Source organism: Engystomops pustulosus, chromosome 1, assembly GCF_040894005.1.
Source record: "Engystomops pustulosus chromosome 1, aEngPut4.maternal, whole genome shotgun sequence".
In the NCBI taxonomy this organism is placed as follows: domain Eukaryota; kingdom Metazoa; phylum Chordata; class Amphibia; order Anura; family Leptodactylidae; genus Engystomops; species Engystomops pustulosus.
Genome location: NC_092411.1, coordinates 35,458,338 through 35,471,206, shown reverse-complemented (window position 1 = coordinate 35,471,206; position 12,869 = coordinate 35,458,338). Strand labels below are relative to the sequence as shown.

The window sequence follows — 12,869 nt, the reverse complement described above, 5'->3', positions numbered from 1 at the left end:
TTCACATGGGACAGGGATCCATATCCCCCCCCCCCTTCCTCTAACTACCAGGTGCAGGGCCCACAATGTGCCCATGTAAAGCTTGTGAGTCCGTGATTGTATCACCCACCGTCCTCGCCAATAGGTCTGTCATAGAGGTCGCTCTCATTCTTGTTAGATTTATCCTTTTATGAGTTTTTCAGCGTTTGTCATCTAAATATATATCTTTCTGTATGAAGCTGTCTTTGATCGGATGCGAGCAGACCAGAAAAAGTTTGGAAAAACAACCTGGACCACAGCCGTGGAGCGCATGGAAAAACTTCAGTACGGGGTTTCCAAAGAGACTTTACAACTTATGAGAGCAAAAGAAATCTGTCTTGAACAAAAGAAGCATGCACTAAAAGAGGAGGTAAGTACACTGCACTACAAGGGGAGGGCTGCTACCTGTTGTAATTGTCCCCTAATGGTAGCTGATCACAGGGGCCCCCTGCTCTGGGCGTAATCCTCTATGATGTGGCTACTAGAAGGGAACAGGGGCCACTAAACCATTATGGTAAACTCTTCATGTTGGGATCATAGGCGCACAGCCCCTTGGCATGAGTGTGTTGACTATCTAGCTGAGCCCTGGTGTCCTCTGTAGCTGAATATTAATATTGTGCTGCTGTTCTGAGGAGGTGACAGGCGTTTGTTCTGCATCAGCTCATGTTGTACTGTTATTGTCTCTGCTCTTCTTCATACGTCCTCCATGTGATCCTAAGAACATTAACTAAACATTGTAAAAGTCTGACAATACTGCACCTATGCAGCCTTGTTTCTTCAGACAATGTCCTATGATATACATCTGCCCCCTGGGTTGCTTTATCCATACGAATGCAAGGAAATCATTATTAGTAACTGACTATTAGCTAGAAAGAAAAGCCGCAATCTGATTGCTTGCCATATACATATACTTTACCATCAGTTCAGGGAGATTTCATTCACAATCTTAAAATTGCGAGTACGTTGTTTTACTCCTGATTTATAGTGAATGTGGTTGTGTTTCAATCTGTAACTTCCTTGGATTACTGCATAACCACATGAACTATTATTAGATGCAACTGTGAGCGTGACATTTCCATGGATACAAGTAGCCCTTGCGCCTCCATCAGTCCCCAATACCCACACTCCTTCTCCTTGCACTATGGGGTGGCTCTGGACCCTGGTTTTGGTGATTATGGGTGATTAACCATTTATCACTTACCCTGTGTCTTGCTATGTGCATGATTGCTGTGTGCATTTGCTATCTGCCTTGATGTGATCCTGGCACCATCTCCACGCCTGCACACAATCACGAGAGCCGGTGCTTTTAGCCTTCTCTATTCCAGTCTATCACTTGTTTGTTTTAACGTGAAAGCCAAGGAAGCGTATACAGGCAAACAGGCTCATGGCAGAGTGATATCCTTATTAGGTAAGGGGCTGTGAAATCTACTCTTAAGAGCTAATCAGAGGCTTTTTTTTCCTTGCCATTTAGATGCAGAGTTTACATGGAGGTACAGAAGCAATAGCCGTATTAGACCAATTAGAAGCGGATTATTACGATCACCAGCTCCAGCTATATGAAGTACAATTTGAGATCCTCAAGTGCGAGGAACTGCTGCTGACGGCTCAACTGGAAAGCATCAAGCGGCAGATCTCAGGTGCGGCCTACCTGTCATTGTGTGAGACGCGTGCGTGGATGTAAATCTAATATTTAATCTCTACACACACCCTACACCTTGGTTGTGTCTGGATTCTTTGCTGTTTAAAGTGCATCAGACTTATTGTTGCATCACGTTGACCCAGCTGTTGGACATTGCGTAGTAAAGGCTCATCAATTGGAGAGGCCATCACTTCTTGATCACTAGAAGCCCCTAATCCTTAGGCCGCCGGCACATGTGGCGTTTTGAACCCATTTTTTGCCCATTTTTCCAATTATCTTAATTAAAATGGGTCAAAAACGCATGCGGTTTTTAACAGACTGCTTAAAAACGGCCCAAAAACTGGTTCAAAACACCATGTGGGCTGCCGGCCTCAGACTTAAGAGATCAAAGGCCTAATGTGTTGCTTCATCCATTCCAGGGTACACATATGGGATATTAATAATAATAATTCCTTTATATAGCGCACACAGATTACACAGCACTTGCCAAGTCAGACCCTGTCCCCATGGGGCTCACAATCTAATTACCTACCAGTATGTTTTGGAGGACACTCACGCAAACACGGAGAGAACATACTCTTTGCAGATGTTGATCTGGATGGGACTTGAACCCAGGACCCCAGCGCTACAAGGTTGTAGTGCTGACCATTGAGCCCTGCTGCCCTATCATATACAAAGCTGCACACAGTGTTAGGTTTTGTCCCTGGAGACCTGTGTAACCACAGCTTTGTGTACGTTAGTTGTTAGCAGCTGAACTACAACTATATTCCAGGATAGTAGCTAGACTTGAAACGTGTGTGTGTGTGTCATCTCACAGCACAGCTCTTACTTCTGCTCTGAATAAGAGCTGTGGCAGATTTCTGGTTAGATATTACAGCAGAGGGTGTGGGGAGCAGTTTAAAGGACATCTCACGGGGAGGTGAGTACTTATTATCTATCATCAGTGAATCTGAATGCAAAATGCATAGATGAAGGAACACAGCTGTGTGAAAAAACTACTGTTGAACTCCAAGTCCAGCTACAATCCTGTAATAAAAATGTATTTTTCAGTTATGTCATTACTAGCAGCACACGCAGAGATATGGTTACACAGAACTAACACAACAATACCTAACACTGCCTGCAGCTTTGTTTTGTCAAAGCTGCTGACCGATTCCCTTAATGGAGCCTGTCTGCTCAGCTTCACCCCCTACTTGTACTGCTGCAGGTGTCTTTCATAACGTCGGTTGCCACAACCTGCCTTTAAAGCTTTTATTCAATATGCAAATTACACATCCATTCACTTCTAACATGACTTCAATATTTTCATATTGAATAAAAGTTTTTTCGGCAGGTGGAGGGAACAGGCCAACGTCATGAAGACGCCAAGTCTGGTTACAGGGATGGATCTGTCCCTTTTTAAATGATTTCTCTTTTGGTTAGCAAAACCTCACAGGAGGATCTCATCACTTCTTTTACAGTGGAAACTTTTTAAGCGAAATAGAACTCCTCCAAGGGGCTTTCCATGATTAAAACAAAAATCATCATTTTCCCACGGAAAGTAATAAATTGAATAATGTATGGAAAAACATATATGGTGAGAAAGTGTAAGATTCTGTCATATGTGCCCATTTTTTTTTACATGGTGGTGGTTCCACAAGCATCTTCTAATTTGCAGTATTTGGAGTACTACTACCCCTATCGTACAGCAATGGCCGTGTGCTCACTTAGTACACTCTGTAAAATACTGGGCAAGAACCAAACAAACTTATTCTTTCTTCCCTCAGAGAAAAGAGATGAAGTGGTTTATTACGATACCTATGAAAGTATGGAGGCGATGCTCGCTACAGAAGACATGGCAGCATCTATACATTTACAGAGGGAAGAGTTGCATAAACTGCAACTAAAACTTCGGCAGCTGGAGGCGAAGCGAGGCCGAATTTCAGCAAAAAAAGCCTACCTCAGAAACAAAAAGGTATCTACTATTCTGTATCCATAGGGAATGTATCACCAATATGTAACCAAATAGGAAACCCTTATGTGATCTGTTTTTATTTTATTCAGTTTTTTTTTCTTCTGAATACTGTACAGGCAGTCCCCGACTTCGACGATCCGAGTTACGAACGACCCCTGACACTTCTGAATGCCGGATTCACTTTCAACTCTTCTGCCGCCTCCTCCTTAGTGATACAAGCGGAGGGGGAGGTAACTAAGGACGTTACCGTGCGATACCTCGGCTTGTAAGGTGCTTCTGTGCGCATAAAGAACAAGCCACTGGTATCGTGCGACAGCGTCCTTAGTTACCTTCCCCTCCACTTGTATCACTAAGATTGCGGTCGCGTTATACCAGCAGCTTTTAAAGCGCTTGCTGTGCGCATAAAGAACAACCCGCCGGTATAACGCGACAGAGGTCTTAGTGATACAAACGGAGGGGAAGGTAACTAAGGACACTGTGGCACGATACCTGCGGCTTGTACTTTATGCGCGCGGAAGCGCTTTACAAGCTGCTGGTATAACGCGACCGCGGTGCAGTGGTCAAAGAAGACAGGGTAACTAAGGATGCAAACTCACCAGCTAACGCATCCTTGGTTACCCGTGAATACGCTAGGGGAATAGCTGCAACTTAACGGGGTTTCCTCTATCATATAAAACACAAAAAGTTTCTGGAGTTACTGTACATTTATAAAACTTACCAGATCCGACTTGCATACAAATTCGACTTAAGTACAAACCTATAGTCCCTATCTTGAACGTTACCCGGGGACTGCCTGTAGTTGGTTATATGGGGACTGCCATCTTACCTGGGCTGTAGTTAGATTGTATTGATGTTGGGGTCATTGGAAAGTTTTCTAAAAATCTTCTGGGTAACTAGAAGGTGTAGATAAGCTGTGACATCATCTATTGTCAGTAGTGATGTAATGATGGGTCAGTGTTATCTATATAGAGGTCATTGTACAGGAAGGGGGAGGAGATAAGCTGTGACATCATCTATTGTCAGTAGTGATGTAATGAGGGGTCAGTGTTATCTATATAGAGGTCATTGTACAGGGAGGGGGAGGAGATAAGCTGTGACATCATCTATTGTCAGTAGTGATGTAATGAAGGTGGTTTCCATATAGGCAGTCCCTGGGTAATGTTTAGGATAGGTTCTGTAGGTTTGCTTCATTGCAGACACTTTACAGCTTATAATTGCAGCCTGGGACTAAAGTACAGTAAATTAACAGCACCCAGAGAGCTTCGACAGAGGTCACAATTGGCAAAGACGGGTTGTCTGTAAATTGGGTGTCTTTGAAGGGGATTTCCCATTAAGCAAGTAAGGCCTTATCCGCAGGACCTAATTTGCTGATCATTGGCGTTCTAAATGATAGGATTCCCACATATCACGAGAATAGAGGGTCTGATGTACTCCTGTTGCACGCCGAGATGACTGGCACAGCCGGTCGTGCATGTGCAGGCTGCCCCATGCTATGGAGCTGACAGAGATTGCGCCCTACTCAGCAATCTCCGGTCATCTCGGAGTGCGACAGGGGTACATCGGATCCTGTGAATAGGGCCTAACTTGCTTGTGGGACAACCCCTTTAAGTCAGGGACTGCCTGTAGATAATCCTGACTGTGATGTGAATGTGGAGATTGCTGAATAGAAATAGTTGGCAGATTTCAGTCTTTATTAGACCCAGTGGCCTGGGTGAACAAGACAGAATATAGTATTTATTTCTAACCTTAAACATTGGTAATTATCTGGTGACACCTGGTCCCTATTAATAAATGTCATCTTTGAAGTGAAAAGGTTATAATTTATTTCTAGGAATACAGAAAAAGTGTGGTTGTTGCAGAAGTCATGACAACAGATATTGGAATAATTCCGCATCTTCCCTTCAAGCTATGATATGTATGGGAAAGGCGGCATTCAGACGACCATTGTGGGGACAGATATACTTCCCCCACAGAGGCCTATGGAGCCCGGGCACACCGTACCGTGCCATCACCGCAAAAAAGATGGAGCCTTCTCTAGGCTGTAAGAATGGGCCCGACTGTTTCCTGCAGCGCTCATCCTTCCTCCCCTCCACCGTCCTGACTTGTGCTCACCCAGGCTACGACTAGGCGAGCACACGTTGGGGTAAATACACTCTCTTAGGCTACTTTCACACTAAACTTATGCTCGTCCGGCAGCGCTGCTTGCCCCTTCTGTCAGCAATACAAGACGCCCGACTGCAAACACAGGAAAAGATGGAGCATGCAATATCTGTTTCCTTGGTGTGGTGCCACATGTGTGTGTGGTCACCATACCGCTGTCGGGCGCCATAGCCTAGGTGACTAAGGGGACTAGCGGCTGGATATACATCCCCACACGGCCAGTGTGAACGGGCCTTTACTGAGAGCTGTGCAGATTGTAAATTAGAAGACAGAATGACTTGTGATCGGCCATTGGATAGAATGACATTTCAGTCGGGATGCTACTATTTCTACTGACTCTCTATTCCTGCACAATTATCAACAAGCCAGATTGCCGCTGCCTGCTCTATAACATGCTACTTGTAAATTGGGCTACATTTTTAATGCAAGGGGTTCCCATTAAAGGCCAAACTAATTTTGTGAAAACGCTGCTTTATCATCAGAGTTTGCCGATTTTCTAATAGACTCGTTTCACCATTGATCAGTTTATCACAAGTCAGTAAACTAAAAAACATCTAGGACACAATATTGATGAAGCGAGGCCGCCTTCTACTGCTGATGGGCCTGTTACACTGACACTGTGCCCCAATGACATCATGATGGTAATGGGGCTGCATCGATACCAGAATTTTGATTGCGATACGATACCCAGAAAAGCATTGCGATACTCGATACCGATACGATACTTTCAAGAAAAGAAAAAAAGTATTGTCTGAATGTTTAGGGTGCAGTCCTGTGGGGCGTTTACATTTGTGTTTAGAAATGCAATTCAAAAGCCTGGGGGCAGGGCTCTGCCCGATTACATTTGCATTACCATTGAAACACGTGATCAGTAATGGTCGCCAGTGATTTGCCAGTAAAAGCTTTAGTGCTTTATGACTGGTTATGATAATTCAAAATACTATACTAAAGAGTATAATTTAGGGCTCATGTAGACGGGCGCTCTGATGTCCGTGTGCTATCCTTTTTTTGTGGATGGCAAACGGACTCACTGTTTCCTATGGGTCGGTTCACATGTCCATTTTTTCACAGTTGTGCAAGCAGTGAGAAAAAAAGTTCAGCAAGGAGACCATATACATCCATTGAAGTAAAAAAAAAAATGGACGGCACATGCATGACATCCGTATACTGATGTCTCCAGATAGAAGATCCCTCTATATACCAGTGCATGGAGCCTGGGTCACAGTGTAACAATGATGCTCTTGGTTACATAAAATCCTCCCATAGAAAACCACTAAGCCCATATCCTAGTGGACAGGGGCTGTGTACTGTATCGCTGGCAGGTGTGGAGGTTGTGGGTTCAAATCCTTAGTTGAGCAAATCATTATCTAATTGAATTAAATGTGTCTGGTGAAGTCCTGGGAGATGTAGAGACCTTATATGGACAGATGGGGATATCTCCCTGATGACGTGGTCCCTGCTTTGCCGCTAACCCCACACATCTACACAAAGGATTCCCTGCTTGATGTCTGCTCTATTGGAATCCTCTGCAGACAGATACAAGGGGCTTGTAGAACAGTAGAAGTCTTTCAGTACCGCGAGCTACAGAAACCTGGTATTGAACAGTTCTCACTTCGATGCTTCTGGAACCTATAATGGTAAATGAGGTGGAGGTGTCAACGATGCATTCCAATATGGCCGCATGTAAGTGGTTAACCCCCCACAAATTGTGCTAATATGTGCGGTATATGGTGTATGCCGTGTCACGTCAAAATGCGACGCCATCTGTTGGATTAACGTCAAAGTTTACCTCTAAAAAACTGCACGTGCCTAACGGTCTCTATCTTTTATATTTCACTGTGTTTTTTCACGTTTTACTTAATGCTTTGTCCTATTGTTTTTCAGGAGATTTGCATCGCTAAGAACAGTGAGAAGATGCAGCAGCGTCCGCAGACAGATGAGCAGTATAGGCTGCTTCATCATACCGCACAAATTGTGAGTTTACACACATTGACACGGCTCTTGTCTTGTGGAAAATACCTTGGATTTTTTTCCAATAGGGGAAATCTGCTCAGCGATGCACATTGCCTCACATAGTACAGTGGCTGTGCTTGGTATTGCAGCACACCCTCATTCCCAAAATCTTCATGAATGAACTTTGTCACTAATCTCAGCGGAGGGGATCAGTATTTTAGGACTTATAGTAATAATTTCTTTATTTATATAGCGCACACAGATTACCCAGCGCTGCACAGAGGTTGCCAAATCGGTTCCTGTGCCCAATGGGGCTCCCAATCTAATCAACCTACTTGTATGTTTTTGAGTGTGGGAGGAAACCCACACAAACACGGGGAGAACATACAAACTCTTTGCAGATGTTGACCCTGGGACTTGAACCCAGGTCACCAGCGCTTAAAGACTGTAATGCTAACCACTAAGCCACCGTGCACTGAGTAATGTTGCATGTAATGTAATCTAATGTTAAGATTTGGAAATCTAAGATGGAGGTACTAATTTTCACAGGAATGGCGTCATTCTTGATTGTGATCTGTGTCCGGTATTGCAGCCCATTCACTCACACTTAAAGGGGTTGTCCAGTCACCTGAAGTTGGCTCCTATGTTCAGAATAACTGATAACTTGCTGATCAGTGTGGAGTTCAGTAGTGGGACCCACTTGGGTCAAGGTAGTGAGGGTCCATTGTACTAGGGTTGCATTTCAAAAGAATGGATCGGCAGTCAAGGCATGTGCACTGCCGCTCCATTCACTTTCTGTGGAGCTGACAATGATGGCTGAGTACAGCACTTTGCTATCTCCGTCAGTGACATAGTGATAAATAGAGCAGAAGGCACATTTTCCCCTGAAGAAACCACTACTCATGGTGATAGATGTGGGGCTTGTGGCGGTCCGTCTCCCTCCAGATCTTTGGGCTGTACCAAATAAGATCATTCCCTTTCACCTTCAGAATCTTCTGACAGCCAGACCCAGTAGTAAGGTCCATTCTGTTTGTACATCTGTAACGGCTGTTCTATTCATCTGTAATAGAGCTGATTCTTGTTCTCATGATTATATAGGGAGGGTCCCACCACTGAGACCCCCACTGATCAGCAAGTTAGCCTCTATACTGTGGATTGGGGTGACTTATTGTGACCAAACCCTTGCAATGAGGACACGCTGTTGAAAGTTCTAGGAAATGCTGATTGAAAATAATGAAACAATCACTAAGTGGTTAAAGGAAATAAACTACACATGTGGTTATGTTTTTTTTTTTTTTTAACTTGTTTTTCAAAAAAAGAAACAGAAAATTTTCCTAAGGGAAATGGGGAGAAACAAATATTTTAAGACCCTTGCGGGGGTCAACATGTAAGACTAGAAATCTCCATACATGTATGGGCAATAAACATGATGCCAGAAACTACCCCTCTATAACATTGAAACGATTAAGACAAGACTCATGAGGACACGTGGTTAAGGTGGGGAACCCCCGGTTTTTCTTATCAGGCAGGGGGTGCACATCTGCACCCCACACACTATTGGGCCATTATATTAGTGGACCAGTAAGCTTCCCATGGAGCTCAGACAAGATCAAAAGTGTCTGTTTTGATTAGCAGAAGAGATGTTAGGTGTTCCTCCTTTACCCTGGCGTAAAAGTCAGCCCAATAAGGAGGTGCCACTTGTTTCCACCTAGCAGAGATAAGACATTGTGCCGCCAGTGGTTGTGGTTTTTGTGCACATTTAATAATAATTACATTTTATGGTGGAGAATGTTCAATTTCATGTAATTTTGTCAATGGGAATTTCAAATGTGTCGAAATTGCTGACTGGTTCTCTGACAAGGGGTTAACTGGTTCAGTTCTCTGTGCATGCCCCCGTTCTGTGCTTACTAGTCATGGGAAGCCGGGCACGAGCTGCACTGCCTGGCATCATGCCTCAGCTCTGACTGGTGATCACATTGCTGACATCTGTTTAGTAACATTGTCTTGTATGTCCAATGTCTTCTCTACAGGCACGAGACAAACAACAAGATGAAGAAGATCGCAAAAGCACTTGGGTTACTCAGGAGCGACAGAAGACATTGGACCGGCTCCGCACATTTAAGCAGGTGTGCCCCTCCTGGCATGGAGAGAGACGGAGTTTAGAAACATCTGTTTTCATTTACCGGCACCTGGGATTGTTCATCGGAAGATCGTGATTAATGAGCGGCAACATTGTAGCTGGTTTATAGTAGCGAGGATTTTACTTTACAATTAATAGCAATCATTCTGTCTATTGCCTTTGTGCTTAAACATACAGTACAGCTATACCCCCCCCCCCCCATCTCCTCCCACTGAGCCCATCAATTGGTAGCCCTAGTCTTAGGAGGCCTGCCTAGGGTACCCACTATATCTGCAGTGTGGTACCACTCCAAGTTAATAAAAGGGCGCACCAACCCATCAATATCTTCATCGCAGAGGAAACCTACCATAAATTTTCGCCATTTTTGCTTCCATGCTTTCTAGTTGAGTATACTCCTATCCATTTTAAGGGTGCTGTTAGTTTAGTGGTGTAAAATCTGGTGAAAGGTTCAGTTTAAAGACACGGATGAGGATGGCATCTAGTGGGGACTAGAAGGGATGACTTCCCCACCTAACTTTCATCCTAGATAACCAATCAAGTTCCAGATAAACCTTTATACCCTTTGTCCTAAAGACGGGTCAAGTATTTTAAAAGGAAGCCACTTAGTTTTAGGTGCAAAAATCACAACCAGCAGATGACATACATATTTATCTCTATGCTACCTGGAGATCTGTTCACTGACAGGGTAGCAGAGATGTTATATATTGCATTAAAGGAAACCTACCACTTGTAGTGGCAGGTTTCCGATGGAAATACCGGGCACCAGCTCAGGGTGAGCTGGTGCCGGAGCTTATTTTAGTTAGTGTTTTAAACCGCGGTATCGCGGTTTAAAACACTTTTTAAACGTTATAGCCGGCGCAGGCAGGTACGCGCTCGGCGCTTACCGTGCACGCGGCTCTCATTCACTTCCTATGTAGCCGCGCGCACGGTAAGCGCCGAGCGCGTACCTGCCTGCGCCGGCTATAAAGTTTAAAAAGTGTTTTAAACCGCGATACCGCGGTTTAAAACACTAACTAAAATAAGCTCCGGCACCAGCTCACCCTGAGCTGGTGCCCGGTATTTCCATCGGAAACCTGCCACTACAAGTGGTAGGTTTCCTTTAAATATTAAATGAATTATTAAAGGCAAAGGGATTCACTGAAGAGTGGGGGTGGGGGGTCCAAAACCAAGCACCTCCCACAAAGCATTTGTTTGTAGCGAAAGCACTACAGCCTTTTAACCCCATACCAAGCGCTGTACATTGTATAGCAGCTGTCCTTGGTATTGCTGCTCTGATCCATTCACTTGTATTGGACAGATCTGCACCCAGGCGATGTGACGTATGGACATGACCTCACTGACCTGTGAGGCAGAGGCAGCACTTATTGGAGCATCACAACTAATTCACAGCAGATTATAGGCAGGGGGCATGAGGTGGACCATAGATGGATTCTAATTCTAATCTTCTCTCTGTTTAGCGACATCCCGGGCAAGTGATCCTTAAATCAACAAGACTGCGTTTGGCTCATGGTAGAAGTAAACCAACGGGAAGAATTATCCCCAGTGTTGACGAACCACAGTCCCTGTCGGTCAGTATTCAGACACAGGGGGTACTTGATGTGGAGTCACCAGAAAACATACAGCCTTTGGAGGTGGAAAAGCTCGAAAACTTAAAACTTGAAGAGAATTTATTACCTCCTGATGTAGATACCTCTGGACTTCAACAAACAACTTCACTCCCCACTTTAACCCATGAAACACTTGAAACTAATGCCGTGCAGCCCCTCTCGCTTCAGGTGTCCTCGCCTCCTCCACCTCCGCCACCACCTCCACCACCTCCTCCTCCACCTCAGAAGAAAGAAGCAAATCCCTTAGAAGTCAGACTTATTCATGTAAAGAAGGAGTCAGACGAGACCGTGCCCCAGACGCCGTCTAGTGGCCCCCTGTCATTTGACAGCAGTCAGCTTCTCAGTGCCAGAAAAAAACTGAAGAAAACTGGAGATCTGGAGGGATTACAGAGGAGAAGAGGTATGGAGAACACTCACATCTAAAATACCTTTATGCATAACTAAAGTAATGAAAGGAGTACACAAGTGACCCCTAACAGTTGGTAGAATACATGGGTCACAGCAAGGTCTTTCTCCGCACACTGGTAACCCCGGCACCCCTGCTATGTGCCCACTTGTACTTTATACTAAAACTAGGTGTATAGGAACATTGCAGGGAAGGACTAATGAACACAGTCGCTTGTTCAGGAATTGTATTATACTAATGAATATCTTGCAGACAATTTAGTTCAGTTTAATTGAATTGCTAAACAAACCACCTATTGATTGCCCAGAGGTAGATCATTCCGGATTAAGGTATAATTATACCCTAGTGTACAATTTTTAGCAAGAAAAAGTGCTGTGTGTGAGTGAATGGACGGAGCCGTGCTGTGTGTGAGTGAATGGATGGAGCCGTGCTGTGTGTGGGTGAATGGACGGAGCCGTGCTGTATGTGGGTGAATGGCCGGAGCCGTGCTGTGTGTGGGTGAATGGCCGGAGCCGTGCTGTGTGTGGGTGAATGGACGTAGCCGTGCTGTGTGTGGGTGAATGGACGGAGCCGTGCTGTGTGTGGGTGAATGGACGGAGCCGTGCTGTGTGTGGGTGAATGGACGGAGCCGTGCTGTGTGTGGGTGAATGGACGGAGCCGTGCTGTGTGTGGGTGAATGGACGGAGCCGTGCTGTGTGTGGGTGAATGGACGGAGCCGTTCTGTGTGTGGGTGAATGGACGGAGCCGTTCTGTGTGTGGGTGAATGGACGGAGCCGTTCTGTGTGTGGGTGAATGGACGGAGCCGTTCTGTGTGTGGGTGAATGGACGGAGCCGTTCTGTGTGTGGGTGAATGGACGGAGCCGTTCTGTGTGTGGGTGAATGGACGGAGCCGTTCTGTGTGTGGGTGAATGGACGGAGCCGTTCTGTGTGTGGGTGAATGGACGGAGCCGTTCTGTGTGTGGGTGAATGGACGGAGCCGTTCTGTGTGTGGG

At 45.1% G+C, this 12,869-nt stretch overlaps 1 protein-coding gene across 1 annotated transcript in view; it reads left to right on the top strand.

Annotated features, from left to right (window-relative positions):
* JMY (junction mediating and regulatory protein, p53 cofactor) overlaps positions 1-12,869 on the top strand; it is a 48,000-nt gene that overhangs the window by 19,184 nt on the left and 15,947 nt on the right. Inside the window, exons 4-9 of the mRNA XM_072137744.1 lie at positions 219-388; positions 1,490-1,655; positions 3,424-3,611; positions 7,656-7,745; positions 9,755-9,850; positions 11,322-11,871. Of these exons, the coding sequence (XP_071993845.1) occupies positions 219-388; positions 1,490-1,655; positions 3,424-3,611; positions 7,656-7,745; positions 9,755-9,850; positions 11,322-11,871 (1,260 nt within the window). The remainder of the gene's footprint in view (positions 1-218; positions 389-1,489; positions 1,656-3,423; positions 3,612-7,655; positions 7,746-9,754; positions 9,851-11,321; positions 11,872-12,869) is intronic.